The 20,723-nt window shown below is 47.6% G+C and overlaps 2 protein-coding genes and 1 long non-coding RNA gene across 8 annotated transcripts; 1 reads left to right on the forward strand and 2 right to left on the reverse strand.

Annotated features, from left to right (window-relative positions):
• Positions 1-1,435: 1,435 nt before the first annotated feature.
• On the forward strand, positions 1,436-11,272 carry LOC119135686. Its single transcript, XR_005100590.1, has 3 exons — positions 1,436-1,640; positions 7,785-7,791; positions 11,259-11,272. It is a non-coding gene; the product is annotated as an uncharacterized LOC119135686 (long non-coding RNA).
• Positions 1,636-9,686, reverse strand: arnt (aryl hydrocarbon receptor nuclear translocator). 5 transcript variants are annotated; one of them, XR_005100569.1, is made up of 21 exons: positions 9,365-9,686; positions 8,407-8,497; positions 8,286-8,324; positions 8,153-8,200; positions 7,283-7,496; positions 6,888-7,101; positions 6,708-6,810; positions 6,546-6,611; positions 6,367-6,452; positions 6,167-6,243; positions 5,855-5,989; positions 5,666-5,740; positions 4,767-4,918; positions 4,480-4,602; positions 3,843-3,933; positions 3,577-3,752; positions 2,887-3,076; positions 2,502-2,679; positions 2,287-2,420; positions 1,947-2,196; positions 1,636-1,892 (listed from the first exon to the last, which is right to left on the reverse strand). XR_005100569.1 is itself a non-coding variant. In XM_037273206.1 (20 exons), exons 1-20 carry the CDS (start codon positions 9,399-9,401, stop codon positions 2,113-2,115), a joined length of 2,310 nt encoding a protein of 769 aa, XP_037129101.1. In that variant the 5' UTR covers positions 9,402-9,686; the 3' UTR covers positions 1,636-2,112. The 5 variants fall into 5 exon arrangements, 4 of the variants coding, with proteins under 4 accessions (XP_037129101.1, XP_037129100.1, XP_037129104.1 ...); XM_037273206.1 differs by having other exon boundaries at positions 1,636-2,196; positions 2,502-2,676; XM_037273205.1 differs by having other exon boundaries at positions 1,636-2,196.
• On the reverse strand, positions 9,875-20,704 carry cers2b (ceramide synthase 2b). Of its 2 annotated transcripts, none has more exons than XM_037273357.1 (11): positions 19,918-20,704; positions 15,358-15,531; positions 15,003-15,120; positions 14,811-14,929; positions 13,746-13,803; positions 13,536-13,586; positions 13,331-13,423; positions 12,905-13,033; positions 12,646-12,752; positions 12,144-12,297; positions 9,875-11,533 (listed from the first exon to the last, which is right to left on the reverse strand). In XM_037273357.1, exons 2-11 carry the CDS (start codon positions 15,528-15,530, stop codon positions 11,384-11,386), a joined length of 1,152 nt encoding a protein of 383 aa, XP_037129252.1. In that variant the 5' UTR covers position 15,531; positions 19,918-20,704; the 3' UTR covers positions 9,875-11,383. The 2 variants fall into 2 exon arrangements, with proteins under 2 accessions (XP_037129252.1, XP_037129253.1); XM_037273358.1 differs by lacking the exon at positions 19,918-20,704 and adding an exon at positions 16,793-16,811.
• Positions 20,705-20,723: the final 19 nt, after the last annotated feature.

A 20,723-nucleotide genomic window follows, 5' to 3' on the forward strand; every position in this document is an offset into this window, starting at 1 on the left:
GCCCCCGGGCCTTGACTTTGACACCTGTGCTTTAGAATGTCCAACCACAGAGTCAGTCGTTATTACTTGCAATTCAAGGCAAAATAGACACCGCTTTTTTTTTCCACTTTTGGAGAAAAAATATTCTCTGATCTCTCATCAATATATCAATTTAATACAAAAACAAACATTTTGTTCACGTGTTGAACATTTCTTAGACATTTACAGAATATTTATATATTTGTGTCTCTATGAGTGCTAAAAGTTCACATCATTGGAAAACCTCTGCACAGAGAGCCACCAAAAAGACTAAACAAAAAGAAGCTCCTTAAAAAAGGCTTTACACACTGCGAGTCGTACGGGGTTTACACACAAACGATGGAGGGTTGTCTTCTTTGAAAAAATGGCCAAATTTCAACACTTAAAATGACCTTTAAATATTTATCACCTCACAACATTGTGATCAAACTACAAAACGATTGTGGTGGCAAAACCTTCAGTCCAGTTTCAATTATTTGTCTCAAACACAAAAACAATTAATATTTTTTTTTACCTGTTTTTTCCCCATTTGTATCCTCAATACCCCGATTAAACCATGACAGAAAATACCATTAAGACCAATCAAGCAACCTATGGCAAGTCGGCCAAATCACAAATGACTCAATGATTCCACATCTCCATTCCAGTCAGGACACAAGTAAAGAATGGCTTTAAAAACACAAAATTCATGTTGTCGTTTTTTTCTTTTTTAACTTATTGCTATGTGATGTCTTTTACAACTTTTTTTTTTTTTAACAAAAGGATTACAAAGTGCCCATACGTAGTACAGAGTATTGCAGGGCGATGGAAGAGATTAATGAGCATGTTTGAAACAGACTCTTCACACCGATCACTCTCACTCACTCACTCACTCACTCACTCACTCACTCACTCACTCACTCACTCACTCACTCACTCACTCACTCACTCACTCACTCACTCACACGTGCATTTGATACATAGAGTATGCTCGAGTTGTCATATACTCAAAACTACCAGTCTCGGGGGGGGGCGTGTACAGTGGAAGCTCAAATTTACGAGTGCAAATGTTTGGTCACAATATGGCTCACATCTCATCCCGATGCTGCGTGACCTCATTTCAGCCAATGTTGGGGGCTTCCGTCGGAATACAACAAAACGTTAACACGAGGAACTCGAGTCGCGACTCCAAATGGCGCTCTTACGCTATCATAATTTTATCTCGCATGAACAAGCCAGCCAAAAGTGTTTTGGTTATTTGGATATAAGTTGTTTGTTATTGCATGGATCATAGTTTTGTTTATGCTTTGAAGAGTTTTTGGGGGCGGGAACTCAAGTAGTACCGAGTTGGCAAAGCCAAGTTCACTGACATTGCGGACTTATTTGTTGCCTTTCCCTTTTGTGTTACTCTTTCCACAAAATTGTGAAGTATGTGCAGGTTTTCATTTTCTATTTTTGAACAGATGACGGTTGACTTTAGAAGTTCCACTGTACAATATATTAAAAGCAATAATAAAAAAAAAAAGAATCCTACTCTGCCCAGAGAAAGAATGCGTAGGCGAAGCCATGTGGAAAACAGTACAGAGTATGAATCAAAGTGATGTAGAAGCAGCGCCACCGTCTTGGATTTAAAATCACAGACAGTTAAAAAAAAGCAACACATCACTGCCGTTTCCTGAGAGTTATTTAAAATTAAAAAAAAGATTAGCTCCATGAAGCTTATATGTCCAAAGTTGAAATTCCTGAGAAGAATCAGGACCGTAAAAGAGCGAAAGGCCATTGTGTGTGAGCGCAGGTGAGTTGATTCACTTTGTGTCTTTGTTGACTAAGACGTGTTCGGCGGAGAAAAAGGCTGCCATCCCTTGATTCAACTTCCTATCTGCAGCCTATGTTGACTAAGAAATGTTCTGTAGAGAAAAAGGCTGCAATCCCTTGATTTAACTGCCTACCTGTCCACGGCTCCTTGTTGAGCACTGCGATGGAAGCCGAGCCAAAAGCAGAGAGGGCCGTTCTCGAGAGCAGGAGAATAAAAAGTAACAAAGAGGGGAAAGTCGTGTGTGCGGGCTTTGGACCAAAAAAAAGGGGGGTTGGGGGCTGTACGTCTGCCACCTGCAGTCACTCGTGAAATGTGGGGTACATGGGAATATCAAAGTCATCGCTATTGAAGTTGCTGGGCTGGTCCAGCATGGACAACACGTCCTAGATAGAAAAAGAAAGAATGAACGAAAAAGACATATTACATTTTTCTTTCAGCCGAGTGGCGCATGTGTGCGTGCTTGGGTGACTCACAGTAAACATGTCTTGCTGGTTGGCTTGCGCGTGAGGCTGCTGCTCGGCATTGCTCTGCGAGTGCTGCTGCTGGCCCTGCCACTGGGGCCACACCGCCTCCGCTGCCCGGGAGGGGAACTGCGACTGAGAAGCATCTGGACAGCGATAATCGGCTACGCGTCAACTTTTCCACTACGTCAAAGTCGAAGAGAGACATATATGTGAAGGCTGCCTACCATAACCGTTTGTGTTGACGCTGGCACGTGCGTTGATTTGTGGGTAGTTTGGGCCGCTGGTTTGACTGGGAGCTGCACCAGTGGGCATCTGGCCAAAAGAAGTAGAAGAGCCGCCTCCAAACCCACCCATGGAAGCAAACGGCGGAGACATGGTCTTAGCTGCTTGGGGAGCCACCTGCTGAAAAGGAGGGTGGCAAGTCATTAGCAAGTAATAGGGTTGGGTGATTAATTGCTATTCAAGACTACGTCAGGTGAAAAGCGACAAGGAGGTGCGTTCAAGGACCGCCAGCCCAACAGGACATCTCAAATGGACATGGAATGCCGGCACGAACATTTCAGCAGATGGCGGCAAAATACGCAAATACGGGGAGGTGTTTTACTGTACCTGATTCGTGAATTGGGTTCCGGCGCCTGCTCCGGGACCGGGCCAGCCTCCTGCCGGTCCTCTGTGGAGGGGACTGGCGATGTTGGAGGGGGTGACGGGCTGCGGGGCTCCATTCTGCCGGGACAGCTGGGCTAGCATCTGCCCCGCCGAGTGGGCCGGTTGCGGCATCTGCGGCGCCATGCTGACTGGCCTGCACGGTGTGCAAGCGGGGTTAGGGGAAGATGAATGTGCCTCCAATCCAAGCGCGAGACAGCGCGGCAACATTTACAGCGGGCCGGAGAGCACGGACGGGCAACAATTGAGAGAGGAGCCCGCGAGTTTTGGTCAGGCCGCTTCTGCAACCACTTGAAAGGCAATGCGGTCAAGCCTCTCAAGCTTCCTTGAGGGTTATGTTTTGCCAATGACACTGGCATTTTCCACTCTTGCTGGCTTTGATCAGCTCTATCACAAATAAATGCTAGAGCAAGAGTAGTTAGAGTCCAGCAGGGTGTGGGCCCTCTGCAATTGATACTTCGAGATATTTTGTTTGCTTTAAAAAAAAAAAAAAAAGCACCACTTTTGTGATGGACAAATGGCTCTAAGTGCTTCAATTTAAAACTACCATGTCAAAAATAGTGTCTAGGCTACTTAATTACTCAACTGCAGGTTGTGGAAATGTGTTTGTTTGATCACAAGTCATCGACATCCAACCTGTATGCATCGCTGGCGTTGAAGTTGTTGACAGGGGGGTAGATTTGGGCTGAGGGCGTTGGAGGGGCGGCCACGCCCTTGCTTTGACCTTGGAAAAGGGACGATGGGTACAGGTCGGGCTTTTCCAGGCTCTTGCCGTGGTCTGGCCCAGCCGAAGTCGCCGGCTGCACCTCCACCTGAGGAGGAACAGATCAGAGATGAGCTTCAAAAGCACTACTGTTTTGCATCGAACAGGTGCACATTCATGCGAGCGTCCTTCGCCATACCTGGGAGAGCGTTATCGGTCCCGCCTCATACAGGCCGTCACTGGCCCCGCCCCCTTCCAGTTCGGCCTGCTGCTGTTGCTGCTGCAATTGCCTGCAAAAGCACGAGATGTCAAAGCTGGCTTGTTAAAAAGCCACCACACCTGCACCTAGTGAGTGACGGACACACACATACACATAAAAAACCACCACCGGTCACCATGACAACACCAAAAAGAGGGAAGGCAGAGTATTAACTACGTTCTAGTGTAGCATACGCTGCTCCCATGCATGACACCTGGAAAAAGTTGGTTAGAAGTAGGGCTGGGCAATTTCCATTTTGGCTTCTCGCGATCATGACGACATTACAATCAAAGAAAACTGCTCGATGTGCCGGAAGTGTGTAGGAAGACATACAGACAGATAAAATATGAACACTCATATTTGCCCTAATTTGTGACAAAGTAGTTATAATAATAATGATAATAATAGTAGTGATTATGACTTTTCTACAATGGCCCAGCCCTAGTTAGAAGTAGACTACAATGCATCCATCGAGAACATATTGCCATGCATTATCGCTAACACCAGGAATGTGGTCAGGAAGAAGGAGAAGGAGGAGCCCGTCGTCCAGCGTGAAGAAGGTCTGGCCTGCTCTCACCTGGTAGCTACCTGCCTGGGGCTAACAACCACAGAGGGGCTGTTTGAGCCGCTCTGACACAGGGAGGCGGGCAGCAAACTCCCTGGGGAGCGGGCGGGTGTGAGAGGGTCCTGAGTCGCGTTTCTATTGGGCCCCCCCCAGAGGTGGGATACAGGGAGACAGCGATCAGTGGACGAGAAAGTGCTCGACCAGGGTCTCGGATAAGCATCGACCTTACAAGGGCGATGTGAGTTTCATAGTGTTCATATCGCCGGCGAGAAAGAAGAAACTTGAAAAAGGCAACTCACTTGACGTTGACATTTGTGCAGATGATGTATTCAATCTCTTCCGAAAACGGGTTCTGGAAGGTGAAGGAGCTGGTTCTCATCCAAATCCATTCTCTCGATTTGGCGCGGAAGCGGAACATCACTGAAAGGACTTGACCCTTCAGCTTCATCACCTGCGGGGACACAGTAGCAGCTCAGGGAATTTGCAACCATTCAAGTGAATTCTTAAACCGGTTCCTGTCAATTTAGGAGAGCTTGCGATTTCTTTAAGTCCCAACAAGAAGCAATCGTTTTCACAAATCCGCCATTTTGGACTCAAGCAGCCATTGCGAGTCATCTTACTCATTAGGCTGGTGTCCTTCAAAAAAATACATTTTCTCAGATTAGAAGAACATTTCCAAGATCAATGGGCACCACCAAATTGTAAAAGATTTACTTTTTTTTCGATTGTGTGAGGGTGGAGCATGCCAACAACGTTCGATGACTTGGCTAATCAAGTAGAACTAAATCCACGTTAAAATTAGAATGATTCAGAGACGCCACAGTTGTCTTTTCATTCCTTACAGTGTAAGCAAACGCGCACATGCAACGCAACACATGTTACTGAGACAAAGTGTGTCTGCCCGTCGCCTGCTGCAAACATTCATGCACGCCCCACGACATAGCTGGGTCCAGTTTCACACACGTGACCTTTAACAATTCACGGTGAAGTGCAGAGGCTAGTTACTCATGCGCATTAGGGAAACTCAACCTCGGCAGTCATGCCACAACTAGACAAGCACAGGAAAAAGTCAAAATATTGTGCTTGGGCCTTCCTGCGTAGTTTGCATTCTTGCCCATGCCAAAAACAAGCCCGTTTTTAGGTGGTAGAGGACCGGCGCCACTCGAACTGCACAGCTGTTTCAATGTTTATTCTATACCTGTTGAAAGCTGTCCCGGAGCAAGCCCTGGTCCTCGGGATGGGCAAGTTCAAGAATATTCTTTCCCAACAGCTCCTAAAAGACACGACCGCTATAAAATTAACTATATTAAAAAAACAAACCAAAAAGGAACACAACATATGAGCTCACACTAGCTGCTCATCCAAAAAAAAAAAAAGTGTTAGGCACCTGCGGCTGGTAGCTGACGGCCGCCACGCATCGGTGGTCGACAAAGGTGAAAATGCCCTGGCAGTTATGGCGCGAGATGAACTCCACCGGAACGCTGATGCTGTTGACATCCGAGTCACCTGGACAGCAAGTCACCTGGGGCAGGCGTCGCATTGCAAAAACAAATACAAAAACTAGTCAAAGTGCACAAATGTCAGCAAGTCTGGAGTGTGGCCATCAGGTCGTATCTTGCGCTGGCTACACGTGTCCATCGCCATCACACACAATCGAGCAGAGTAGATTATGAATTGGATCGAAAGCGGCGATTCAAACCTGCAGTCTGCCGATGGCAACGAGACAGTAGCGACTCCCCTGAGCGTTGTCCGCTTGGTTGTCTGATAAGGAGACACCTACAAGGAAAACAGAAAGCAACGGCGTTGAATGTACAAAGCATCAAGGAAGCATTGCGAGGCTTCGTCCAAAGTGGATTCAAAAAGATCCCATACGTCAGGTTAGCGGCCGCAACGTTTTACCTGCGGGCGGCCAGGATTTGATGTATCCTGTACAGTGGACCACCACATACTGCGGCTCTCCCTCCTTTGCAACACCCAAACCGTTCCTAATTTGAAGCAGCGGGAAAAGGATGAACTGCGACGCACACATACGGGACGGCTTCAAGTTGGCACGGTGCCACAGTGGCGCTTAGGATCACCTGTTTCTATTCCTAAGGAAGTTGAGTCTGTTCATAGACACTGGTTCCACCGGACACGAGCCACACCTGCAATGAGAAGCAAAGTGAAGAGATGCCGGCCGCATTCGGGGATAGCAAAGTGAAGAGATGCCAGCCGCATTCGGGTGCAGCTCTCGCTCGCACCTCATTCGGCATATGAACGAGCGACGGGCTCCCATCGTCATCCTGGCCGAGGACTGCTGGCTCTCCTTCTTCACCGTTCCCGTTTTCAAGTCCAACATCCTCCCTTTTAAGGAGAGAAACGCAAGGGGGTGAGCGCCGTCGACGGCTTCAAGGAGAAAATCGCTGTCCCGCTCGGGCTACCCGTGTTGTTGTTCTCCACCGTGGACAGCTGCTCCCTCAGCTTCTCCGTGTCATCGGGATGCAGCTGGTCATAGAGCGATGAGCCCAGCCAGTCGGATTGTGACTGGTTGAGGACGGGCGTCACCGAGTCCGACACGTAAACGATGCGACCGCTCTCGCACGACACCACGAACAGAAAGCCGTCAGCCGCCTCCAGGATGAGGTGCTTCAGCTCCTGCGCTCAAAGGGCATTGTGGTATACGTTAGAAGACAAGTCAAGCATGGCTGGTCCGAGACTTACATAAACCCCTGAAAGGTCTCCGGCGGGTTATCGGTTCAAAGCAACCTTCCCAATTTTTAGCTATTAAAAGCTCGCGTGGCGCACGATCGCCTTGCCAAAGGAGTCCTCTCCTCACCTGGTCGGTGAGAAAGGAGGGCTTGTAGGAGCCGTCCGGGTTGGTGTTGCCACTGCCTCTCAGCGACTTCATGTGTGACACGGCCATGCGCAGGATGGTGAGCTTGTCGGGCTTGCGCGCCAGCGCGCTGCAGGTAGGCACCATGTCCGACAACTCCGTGATATAGGCCGTCATCTTATTCCGCCGCCGCCGCTCGATCTCGCTGTGGTTCTCCCTGAGGCGGACGGGAGGCGGAGCCGGACGGGCAACGAGGGGAAGAGTTTAGCGTTAATGTCGCAATGTGACGGCGGCGCAGCTGTGAGGAAGAGGTGGCAATGGGATGAAGAAATAAATTGTGATTTGCCCAAAAAGAAAAAAAAAAGGACGATGAGAAAGCGGGAGTGCTCTTTCAAGGCCATATGTATGTGTGACAACAGAGAGCAAGTGCGGGCAAAGACAGAAAGAAAGAGCCTGAGGAGGGAAAGAAAGACAAAAGGGAGGGGATTAGCAGGGTGAAAGCAAGTGTGCTTGTTAGTGAGCACTAACAAAGAAGTGAGTGGCCTTGCGAGAGGCCGCCAGCTGTTGGTGAAGATGCGCAACGTTGACAGGCGTCAGTCCCGCCAAGATGGCCGAGGACGCGACTTAAGTCATCGGCACATTCAAGAGGGACAAGCTGGTGAGCGGCAGGAGTGGCCTGCCTTCCAACCTACCAAACCCCCCATCCCAAAAAAAACCCACATTCCAGAGGAACCTCCAACATGGGGTCAACGACAGACGTGGGACTAACACCATCAATCAAAAGGGGAAAGACAAAAGGAAGAGAACGAAGAGCGAGGACGGCTCGTGCTGACAACAAGAAGAAAACAAGTGCCCATTGTCCAACGGGCCTACCTAGCGAAGCGCTCTTTATCGTTGGAGCCACCCGTGTCATCGTCGCACCTGATAACAGAGATGGCGCAGACAGCCGTCAGACGGCAGCTGTCGCCAAGGTGACGCAATGCAGGAAATGATAAGACTCCAATACCTGAACAACTTGTTTCCTTCGTCGTCATCAAAATCGGGCCTGCAATCCAAGCAGGAAACACAAATTGCAAATTGCAAGTGTCAAAACGGAATGCACAGGGTAATGCTGAGTACAGTCTTACGCTGCTCGTCTCTTGCTGCTTTTTGGTATGACGTCCCCGCCGCTCGCTTGGGCCCCGCTGGCCCCCATGCCCAGATCTGCCTCAGCTAAATCTAGAAACAGACGACAGGTCAATCTCAACTGGGCCTCGCTCCTGCTGAACCAGACAAGGAGAAAAACTGACTCCTTTCTATAAATTGTAAAGACAGTTTATGGGCACACAGTAATTTATTGCTAAAAATGACTGAGAACAGTGTTGCATTATTCACACACAAGTACACACAGACATACAGTCAAGTTGATAAATATCGGGACACAATTCTCATCTTTTGTGCTCTGCTCAAATGAGCAGCCCACTGGGCTCACTCCAAAATTAAGGGTCACATGAACAAACTGCTGCCGTTCCTAAAAATGACATCACTGTATGGTCTTCATCTAAATAAAAATTTGATAATCAAGAACATACTCTATGAACACAGGGCATTGTAGTGCATTTACATTTGAGGTAGTTATTAAAAATGCTTGTTAATGTACACTGTCCGCTATTGAGAAACAAATCAAATCAAACATAAGCTTCACTCGACAAGCTATCAACGGCAGTCAATAGGCACAACTTATTTTTGAGCAATTCTGGGGAGGAAACCCCCGGTTGCGTCGATTAAAGCTGTGTGGGCTTCTATGATGAGATTATACAAGGACAGACATCAAAAGCATACTTTGGCAAGCACATTTGCATTTGTTATTGTGAGGGTATGATAAAAATGAATAGGGAAATTGTGCAAGTAGGCTTTCTGACTTGTGCAACTCCCCTTCTGCTATCAGCATTAGCTTAGCTACGAGGCTAGCTTAGGCACCGCTGTCACGCTATCTTTTGCAAAGTGTCCCACTTGACTATTGGGTACAAAACGCGTAGTAAACAACAAACAGCTATGCGCGTCCATGTCGCCAGAATATCTAGGTGACTTTTTGTGGCACTTTACCTTGGTTTGAAGATGACATGTCCGTGTGGAATAACATAAACAAACTACTTCGGGGGGAAAAAATGGACCCAAATCCCCCGTTCCTCCCTCCCACCCAAAAGCGAGAAGCTAACTCACACTGCGGCCAAGTCGTCACTGGCACGTCACTAATGTGCGCTGTAACAAGTCCGAGCCATGCCGAACGCGGTTCCAGATAGCCCTCGAAGGCAAGAAAAAGCAAACGCCCGCGCTCGTATAGAGGCGTTTGACCGTTTTGTGTCGGCTTTCAACAGCACTCAGGCTTCAAGATGGCGCCCCTAGCTTAGCCAGCGACAGCTACAAGCAGTGTTTTGTTTTCCGCTCCTCCCATTGGACGCCAGGCCAGCGGATGCATATGACGTCACAAGTTGGGAAATCCGCGCTGAAATCCACCCCTGGAATTTATTAAATCAGATTTGCAACAGCAAAAAAAAAGGTTCAGCATCATCTTAAGGTGTGATTTGCTTCAATATGAAAGACTACAAGACGTATAAGATTCATGATCTGTGATTAATGATCTTTTCCTTTTATTATTAATAATACTTGGGCATCATTTAACAAAAAATAAGAACACTCTAACCCGGAGCCAGCTGCTGCTTCTGCGTCACTGGGGCAAGAAGAAAGCTTGCTGGTTGGTCGGTCGTGGTTAGTTGGAAAGAAGAAGAAATGGTAGGTGGCGGTGGAATGAGGGATTTGCGGAGGAGGAAAGTGAGTGATGAGGGAGGACATGCTGCTTGTGATGTGTGTGTGAGAGAGGGAAGTGGAGACAGAGAGGAAGGCGAGAGGAAAGGGAATGTCCCAGAAACGACAAATAAGGCACTTGACATACAAGAGATAGACAGAGAGAGGGGGGTTGAGAGAGAGAAAGAGAGAGACAGAGAGAGAGAAAACGTTAAAAGCATAACAAAACATGGCTTTGCGATAATGACCTCCTGGCACCGTCAAATATCACACTTGAACACTTTCCATATACAAAATTTTGGCCTGGGTTCTTCAACATCACCCAAGCACCTTGGCAGTTGCCTCTGCCATGAGGAAGGATCCACTCATTCCAGTCAACGAGGGACGAAAAAAATCAAAGACAGAAACACATTCAAAGCTGCAGTTGGGCTAACAAGATAGATTTCAAACAGCGTTTGCGTGACATACGGTCCCTCCAAAAATAGTGGCCACTACACAACTACAGATGGGTAGAGGCAGAGATATGAACATGGGTAGACACGACACAGCCCTTCTCTGCAGATCGAGATGTACGTGGAAATATTGAAAAAATGTACTTCAAAGATTAACTTGAGGGAGGCATTGCTTTGGCATAAGTGGATGAAGGAGCCACTAGCCGGGCAATTAACGGAGGGCTAGCCACTATTTGAGGAAATATGCTATGATTCAGAAATCATTTCCTGCCTGCTGCTTCATGAGATTGGAAGTGAAGGAAAGTCCCCAACGCTCATCAGAAAGTGTGAGGCACATGGTTGAAGAATACAACCGAACCCAAAGAAGAGGAAGCGCCGGCTTGTGCAAAGGCATCGCAATTGCTACTTGCATAGACACAATTGAGGAAAATAAATGCCCAGTCTTGCCCTTTCATGAAAGGGATGCTCCGTTTGTTCACTTGTCATCCAAGCACAAAGCCAAAACAATTAAAGCGTCGAGGTTTACAATGGCGTTTGTTTTTTCTTTTCTTTTGAAATAAGCCGTTATCGGGCTGTAAGGCACACGCAGTAGGGGCGGGGAAAGCTACGCGGGACGTGGCGTGCTCACTCCCCTCCTCTCCAGTTTCTTCCCCGTCGGCGGCGAGAATGCGTGCGTCCAGCAAGCACGAGTGAGCGAGCCATGCCGCTTCCCGCCGTCTTCGTTTGGCTTTGTACAAATGAAGGTGTGTGTGTGTTGTCGTGCTGTGCAAAAGTAACAGTGTCAAATCTCTCTCTTTGTCACTGTATGCTTTCGACTCCCGGCGCCACCGCCAAACGGGTCCTTGCGGTGCCGCGCACGTCCTTGCCGTCATTCCACCTTGCTGTGGTTGTTGTTGTGCACCGCGTAGCCGTTCTGCAGCGGTCCATTTGCCTTTGAGACCTTTTTAGCGTCGTCCTCGTCCTCCTCCCCGGATTCGTCCGTCTCATCCTTGTCGCTCCGGTCGTCGTCCACTTTTTCCTGCAAGACGAGAAGAAAGCAATTGTGTGCATGCATGTGATCCTCCCGTGCTTACGCGACTTTACACATGGCGACAAGTTCACTTCATTGCCATTGTTAACATTTAAAAAAAAGCAGCCGAAAAGCGAAAATAAATGTCTTCTTAATTTGACGCACCGCAGAGAAAAGTAACAATGGTTAAGAACGTTTTGATTCAAATTCGGTTCTTGCGGTCGCGATTCGATTCCATATTGATTTGAATGCTTTGGTGTTGATTCCATAAAAAGTAGAAATACAGAAAAATATTTATGACAATGTGTAGATAGTAAAGCTGTCTAAACACTGACAAAGTAAAGCCCCCAACAAAAGATGTAAAGCCTACACCGCCCCACGGTGGCCAGGAGCTGATTCACTGAGGAATATGGGAGGGGAATTTTGCGATTCATCGATTAATCGGCAACAACAAACAACCCTGCGCAATTTGAATGAAAAATAAAGTACACGAAACAAATCTTCAAATCCGAGCAAAGTCAATCAGCTTTCTTTCTGCTTCCAACATGAACCCACACATCTGCACACTGTGACAACCAGGCGCTCTAAAGTGGCCATTTTGGGATGTAGGCCTTCTTACGTTGTTGGTGAGGAAGCGGATGGCAATCCGTATGATGAGGATGGCCCAGAAGATGTGAAGACACTGCAGCACCATGAGAAGTCCATTGAAGAAGTAGTAACCAAAGAAGGGCTGGTAGATGGTCACTGGATACACCCAAGTGCAGTAGATGATCCTGCATAGGATGAAAACATTTAGAGAAGACTTCCCATATGTTCACAGTAACCGCTTGGCGCACAGCTCACGTAAATATAGCGTAGCTAGCCACCGCGGACTCCAGTATCTCTCGCTTAGAGGGTCCTACTCGCGATGCTAACCTTTAGCGTGTTAGCATTAAGTAGGCCATTCTTAGGGCATTCTTGTTTGGGTGTTTTAAAGAAGCAAGGTGTCCATGGAATAATCCTTGAGCCGGGTCGCTCACGATGAGGCAAGGACAGGTGCCACTGTTAATCATTTCAGAATGGATTGCTTTTTGCAAGTTGAAAAATGTCTTTCAAGTTTGGCGTGCAATTACAAACAGTACCGGAAGGGGAAGATGACGAGGCGAGTGGCGATGAAGACTGCGGCGAATACGATGAAGATGTAGTTGCAAGCATTTCGCCAGCCAGCATAGTTGAACATCTTGGCAGACTGTAAAGAGAGAGAATGGAAAACAGTGAAGCTTTTCTCCACCAGGGGGCAGTGTGGCGTTCGTGTTTCTGTCACTGTCTGCAGTCTCGCAGCTGAACTTCACCTAACGGACATGGCAAGTGTTGGATTGCAAAACGGCAAATTGTGTTTACCTCGAGAAGGTAATCAGAGGAGTCGTGCACCAGCATGATGAGCGTTCCAGCGCGGATGTAGTTGACGCACCACGAGAAGCTGATGAGGAGGATGGTGGCCACGTGGTGGACAATCTGCTCCTTAAAGTCCTAAAAGAGAACAGCAGCACCGAGGAGAAACGATTGACCCCTCTGCTGGCTTCAAACCTGTTTTGTGCCTCTTTGGCAGGATTTGTACGCACATTGAGCAAAGTCCAAACAAGCGCACGCGGACATTTTGGGTCTCACACACGTGGGACAGCAGTCTAATGTCCACCCGCACATGCCAGATTCCAAAAGCGATCACACGGAGAGAAGGCAGAATGAATTTGCCTGTATTGTCCGTCCCCCCACCCCCGCCCCATAAGATTGCGTGTTGATTTTGATTCCATTTTTCAATCGGCTTACTTTGCGTTTGACATCGGAGGCCACGCTGAAGAGCAGCGAGGCGTAGAAACCCAGTTCGATCATGTAGTACCAGTACTGAGACGGCAGCAGAGTCTAAGGAAGGCAAACAAAACAACATCATTTTCTTTATCAACGAGTCCTCGCCAAACTCATATGGAATGGAATGGAATGCTTCATCATCCTAATGCGTTTTCGGGAAACGTACCAGCACAGGAAAGCCTTGCCACATTTCCTGCACGTCATACAGCCAGGGTTTCTGCAAGAAGGATGGGACATGTCAGTGACAAATACATCGACTGTCGCAGCACAGGGACGAGTCCAACTGGCACCCCCCCACCCACCACCAAAACTCCCCCAAACCAGCAGTCAAACTTGGATGTCAGAAATGGGGGTGGCAAATGCGGGTCATACTCACGTCGATGAGGGCGGCCAGGCCAGCGATGAAAGCTAGGAGGTAAAAGGTAAATCTCCAACTGCAAGAGAAGACACACACATACACACACACAGACATAGTGTTTTGGCTCAGTCAATGGGGAGAGCGAGTAGATGCACTTCCTCAAGCGTACCATTTTCTAAGCAATCCAAATGGCAAATATGGCAGTCAACGGTCAAGTCAGCAACCACAACATAGTTAGCAGATCAGTTACTCTCGCTCCGTGTATTTGGAGTCGGTGCCAAGTTGTCAGTCTTTGCACCTTTTCAATATCTATCATGTCTTAAAAAGCAAATACCCAAATTCACTTTTCAACGTGCGGATGTCCCGCTGTGTCTTTTGGTGTGACAGGTGGCCCAAACAGATGAAAAGACGCCATGGGTCCGACAACACCCAGCCACGCACGAGAAGGGCGAGCTGGGCCCATTGGACAGAAAGAATGTGGACAAAAAACACACACAATGCTGCTTGCTGTGAGTGTGCATGCTGCTTGCTGTGAGTGTGAGTCGCACAATGGTTGGATTGACAGGAGTTCCAACTCACGAAGCTAAAGACACTAGTGCGGGTGACCGACACGCGGTCACATGGATTATCATGGATCAGCGTCACAGTTCCCCATATAATGTCAGAAACACTCCTGGAATAATCTCATGAAAGATGATCTGATCTTATTCGTGATGTGTCCATCTGCAGCGATTGCGAGGTAAAGTGGCTCTCCAAACTTAGCGAAGAGGGACCAAGGCCGACCCAAAAAAAAAAACAAAAAAAAAACTATTTTCCTAATGGGAAGTTTTCAGTCATGCTCACACACCAACATGTGCAGCAGTGGCGATAGAGTTACTGCGGCGGGTCATGTGCTAATGATTGTGTGCGACGGGGCAAAAGGTCCACGGAGGCTTTGTAGCATGTGCAGGCTAAAAAAAGAGCGCTACTTTTGCCCGCAGAAATGTGCTCATCGAGTCAGGAGTGACACATGAATGGCAGCTGTTTGGAGCGCCGCTCTGGGAAATGTGACGGCGTGTCGCACGCTACGCATTCGTTGCTTACCTGGCCTCTCGGAACTTTTTCAGCAAACTGGGCCTGTCCTGATTCCTCCGTCTCCGAAACCATCGTTGCACTTGCCTTTCCGAGAAGCCCGTCTGCTTACAAAGACTCGCCACGGAAAGCTGCGATTGTGCAAAGAGGCACGTCATTCACCCGGGGAGGCCGACCTCACTCGATGGCTTTTTGGATATTTACCTGTGTGGGGTTTTTGCTAACTTTGCAGTAGTAGGACTCCAGTGCAGGGTTGGGGGGTACCCTGAGCCGTACCGTCTCTTTTACCCCGAGTAGAGAGGCCAGGGGCGTTGCCACTGTTCTGCACAACAAACAAATACAAAAATAAAATAAACAAAATAAATAAAAAATTAAATTAAATAAACAAACAAATAAATACAAAAAAACTCCTTTTTAATTAAGCCGAGCAGGGCGTGAGCATTAGGAGCATGTTTTGGAGTCAAGAGCTAAAGAATTGCCAACAAATGTTGAGTTTCATGAGCTTGGTGAACGATGATGACAAAGACACGGACAAGCAGGCACAGGCACACAAACGGACCTTTCAAAGACCTGACGGACGATTAGGAATAAGAGGGCGACGGGCAAGGCCACCCACAAATCGGTGGCTTTGGCGTACACTCGTCCGTCCCGGTCCTCCAGGTCGGCCCAGCCCAGCCCTTCTGGAAACCACAGCCGCTCCTGCCAGAACCAGGCGCTGAGCTCGGACAGCATCCTAAAACACAAGAAGCATCAAAGTGAAGAAAGACGGGACAGGCACGCACGTTGCGCAACCCAGCCCAAAGAGTCACAGCGCTCCACCCTAAATGTGAATGTACACGTGCATTTCACGGGCCGGGCCGGACATGAGGCACAGCTGGTACCGTGTCGTTTCGAGGATTGTGAATGTGGGCGGCTGCATTTGGCTGATGCGTAAAGCAGAGGCAGAGCCTGCGGAAGCCCACGAGAGGGGACGTGACTCAGAGCCACTGCGAGTTTACATTCATACTTTCCTACAGCACCCAAGGCAGACATGTTTGAGGGAGTGGCGGCCAGCGTGGAAGGGGAAACGGCGTGCGAGCCATTACTCATCATGCGCGCACGGCGGCGGCCCTCCGTACTCGGGAGTGCAACGCTAGAGCTGTTCCCAGCCACCGCATCTGTAAATACTAAAGAGCTTTAACCATTTCCATCTCCACCAGAAATCAGATCAGTGGCATTCCCTCAACAACCTTGGAAGCATGCAGCTTTGATTCTTTTTCGGATAACAGAGGGGCTAGCTTAAACACTTTTTCCACGCTTGAGCTAAAACCTTAGTATTTGTGTTATATGTGAATCATATTTTGTGATGTTGCTCACTTGATGGGTTTAAAACTATCCAATAGCTCCTGTTAGGCCTCAGAGCCCTTAATTATGGTGTCCCTCAAGCTGCAGTACTGGGGCCACTACGATTCTCTCGATGCTCATCGCGTGTGACCTCAGACTGTTAGTTTTGTCGACATTTTCTCATGTCATCATGTAGACATTATCCAACAAGTACTATCCCACCAGACGCAGTGTGCACTGGGGTTGGGTGGAGCAAAATATGCTCAAGTGAAATTTACTGTCAAGCAAGATTTAACGTTTCTGTGTGAGAATCTATAGAGGAATTTTTGTTTCAAAAAACGGCTGCGGACAAATGCCAAAACTCGTTGTGTTTCTACAAACTGGTTTTAATTATGGAAGACTTTAAATTATAGATAGCGTTCAAGAGCTCTCAAAAATTGACATGATTTAAAGATGAAACGGAGGAACAAGCTTCTTTGACAGTGACGTATTGTAACACTGCTTTTTTCTTTTACATCAATTTTCTAAAGCGTTTGTTCTCATTTCCGTTCTGCATTCTCTCCTTTTATTTATCAATTATTGAGTTCAATTCAATGGGAAAATGGTTGGCATAAGTATTTCATTTTATTCTGCATCTTTTCTCTATATATTTTCTAATCTTCAGTTTTTACCCTCCTCTAACCGTCTCCCCTCGTCAATCTTATTGAAGGTATGACAACATGAGGATTCTTTAACGGCGTCATGCGACACCATCGCGTATGCTGCCGTCTATTTTTTCACTTTGAGACACGTTAGTCACTCGTGCGGCAGACGAGGTGATGGTGCAATGTCCCGTAGCACTCAAGCAGAAATCTAAGCCAGAGCAGATAAGAAAATTACTTTCCGCGCACAAATCAGGCAAAAGAGTCCAAAGGGTAAGAACAGGCACGTTTACAAACACACATAATACTTGACTTGTACGGTGGAGCTGCAATGTTGGAGGGAATTTCCGAATCAAGGCGATATATTTTGGTTTATGTGCTGAGATCATCTGTTGATTTCAACATATCCCCACCCCCCCACAACATTCCATTGGTGGAGCGGATCATATGAGCAGGCTCTGACCATTTCAAAGGCCCAATGACAGAAGGGGATGCCTCTGGCAGGGGAGGGAGACAGGAAGTCGTGTCTCTCCTCTCTTCCTCACCACGATGCAGCCTTCTAAAGACGTGCTTGACTCAAAAGGACTGACAACTGACAACAAGTTCTTCTCAAATCAATAAACCCAAAACAAAAGTCTCCAATGGTAAATCCTCTCGGTTTTAGGTAATCAGACCGGACCGGGACCTGGCAAATTGTTTTCCCGAATGGGCCGCGGCATCGCCGCAGTTTTTCACAGCGACACCACCCAAGCCTGAATGCGCCCATTGTGGGCCGAAGTGGCCGTCGGGGAGGCTGGCATGCTTCTCGCTCACAATTCATTGGCTAGCGCTAACTCAGATCAGGCTTCCGAGTGGCAAACCAATCGTGGGAATTTTCGACATTCCAAAGAGGCTGCCAGCCGTCGGAAGACGCGGCCGTCGGGCAAAGACGGTAAAAGAGTCTGTATTTGATGAGCTGTTACGCAAATGTTGTCCATAAAGTAAGTAGCGATCACAACAAAGTCAACTTGAGTAGCTTTCACACTGATTTGTGACCAGATGAATTATAAATGAGGGGATTAAATCAGATACTAGCAGATAGAGGAGAAACACCCCGTTCAGAGGACACGGGGTCACACTTAACTTTGACCCTACATTGCTAACAAATCAATCGTTGTTGGAAATAACAGAAAGGTATTTCACTTATCTGTGTGAAAAGTGGTGACAACGTGTGAAAAGCAGTTTGTGTATTTATAGTAGCCCTCGAGGACCATTTGCCCAAGGTACTGTATGCACTTTTAAGGACCAGATGTCCTACAATGGTAGCATAAGTGTGTGTGTGTTGGGGGCAACTTCTCCTCACCCCATTTTCTATGCATTGAATGTTAATCAGAGTTTTGGGGAGACGTTTTAGACTAGAATTGTCGATACTATTTCCCAATGCATTTCAACAGGCTCCAACCGAACGCCAATCTGGGCGATTGGTGGGCCGAGCCAGTCCCTAACCGAGTGTCGACTTTACAAGTTCTTCAAATAGACTGAATAGATCGGTCAATCTGATGGGTTCTATTTTCAACTCGCTGATCGGCTCCAAAATCCTGATCGCGTCGAGTTGTTTTGACCCCACGCGAACTAAGGGAGAACAAGCTAACTTTGGAACTGCCAGGCAGATGCTATGCTATCAATATCTTGATGGCTTTTGTGATCTATGTCAAGCTTTTTTTGTATTATTTAGACATTTCATTTGTTTACCTCTAACTGCAAGGCCACGCAGTGAGCTGCCAATAAAGCTATATTTATTTTTCATGAGTACGAGGTGAGTGCTGCAGTTCCTGCCGATGTATACGTATAGTACACCTCCATTAAGCTACTGGGGCGGATAATGGCATAAATCACGAGCCTTAAGTAAGTCATGCTTGATTAGTACATCAAACGCTATCATTTATTCATATGTGTGTAAGAACAATGCAGATAAACAAAGCACAAAATGTACACAGCAGCCGTGACTTGAGGTGGAGCCCGGCCCGGGCTGACCGGCTTGGGAGCTGCAGTGTCAACATGGACTGGTCGCCAGTCAATCACATACCACGGGACAAACAAGCAGTCGCGTCTATGAACAGCAGGGAATATGCATTTTTGGGTGGACATGGAAGAACCCCAGAACTGCGAGGCGGACATGCTAACCACTTGCAAACTGTGATGGCTAACCTCGCTCGTGTTCGAGTCTTTTGCAGCTGCACTCCCAAGTTAGTGTTTCATAAAACAGTCATAAGCATGGTAAAGAACCATAACAGGTCAGTGTTTGATTTGGGACGCACGCACTCTCCCACCTTGCAGATGCTACAGTGCTTGTCAGTCAAAAGAGTCCACCCATAAACCAACAGACTTGTGAACAATCTGTCACCCACCACCATACATTTTCCTTTGATATTCCTGCTCATCTGAAGGTTCACACTGTGCAACCTGCAATCCTTGAACAGTCGCATGCCGGCATCTGCACAATATAGCCACATTACCTAAGAGACAATTACGGCAGCTGAACCCGAATAAACAGTCTATTTGGATTGATTTTTTAAACCGTACTTATGTACATCAGCTAAACCCTGCTTTACAAATTTTCATTTTCTATAATTGCTCTTTTGGCATCTTGTTATATTTGCATCAGTGTTGGGTGACCAACGAAATTAAGAATTTCATTGCTCATGGTGTTTTGTACTTTTTGTGTGTGTGGGTGTGGGGGCAAATATTTGAATTTTGAACAGCACTCAAGCAGGGAAATTCAAACGCAGCGAGAAGACTCAATCTAAGAACTCATTGAGGACGAAGGATTCCTGAACGTGATTAATTTAGATAAATGTGGAGGAGCTTTCGTCCCTACGCGTCCAGCTGTGTTGGCCTACAAAGCTACTAAATGCTAACGCCGACACCGAGTAGCCCAATGCCGGCAAAAGCTGACCACGATATGTTTGAAATAAAATGTATACTGAGGTTTAGTTTCGCATTTAAGAGAGATTTGGCAGCGTTTCATGACCTGAGGCCCGTTATTTTGAGCTAATTAAATGACTGTCGTGACTGCGTGATGACGTCGTCGCCATTCGCTTGCCAAGCCGCCGCAAAACCACACAACGGACTTTTATTGTCACGAGGAGCGAGAAAGGCGGAAAAACAGAACTTACTTGTTTTTTCCTTTTCTTTCTTCCTGAGGAGAAGTGTGGAATTCGGCTTGGCAAAGAAAAAAAAAGTGCGGTCTCCACAGAGACGAGCGAGCTAACGGTGCAACTGAATGAATGTGTCCAGCTTAAGCTTAGCACACGGAGGCTTTTTACATCTTCGCCCCCTCCCCGAAAGTCCAAGATTACTTTTCGGGTAAAAAATAAAATAAAAAGCGGAAAAGAAAAAAGCTTAAAAATGTCCTCAGGAGGCCGTTAAAACCAACAACTGGAGATTTCCACGCGTGGCGGTAGAACGTGATGCTGCAATGCGCCCGCTTGGTGTTCCCCTCACAGTTGTCCACTTGTTTTTTTCTTCTTCTTCTTCTTCTTCTTCTTGTTTTTGTTCGCACGCGTTGTCCGAACTGTCCTATAGTCTGTCAGCGGGGTCCGTCAGGCGTCTGGGTGCGTGTGGCCGTCAGAGGCGAAAGTTTTCCCGGCGGTCGCTCGGACAGGCAAGCGGGCAGCAAAAACAGGCCGGTGGGGAGGAGTGAGGGAATAACGGAGAGGGAGGGACGATGGCTGCCTGGCTGGCTGACGTCCAAGCGTCCGACATTGACACACATCCGCGTTTTGTCTTGCTCGGAGGACGCAGGCGACACCGCGTCCCTCCATCCATTTGTCCCCACAGATGTGCGCAGCTGTGCCCACGCATCGCTGGAGATGCAGCCGCTTCACAACAGCCTCGATATTGCTCCGCAGGCTTCTGTTCTTCGTCCCCTTCGGTTTATCTTCTTCCCTTTGACAATAGCGTCCGTAAACACATGGATTTC

The sequence above is a fragment of the Syngnathus acus genome, chromosome 16 (assembly GCF_901709675.1).
Source record: "Syngnathus acus chromosome 16, fSynAcu1.2, whole genome shotgun sequence".
Taxonomy (NCBI): Eukaryota; Metazoa; Chordata; class Actinopteri; order Syngnathiformes; family Syngnathidae; genus Syngnathus; species Syngnathus acus.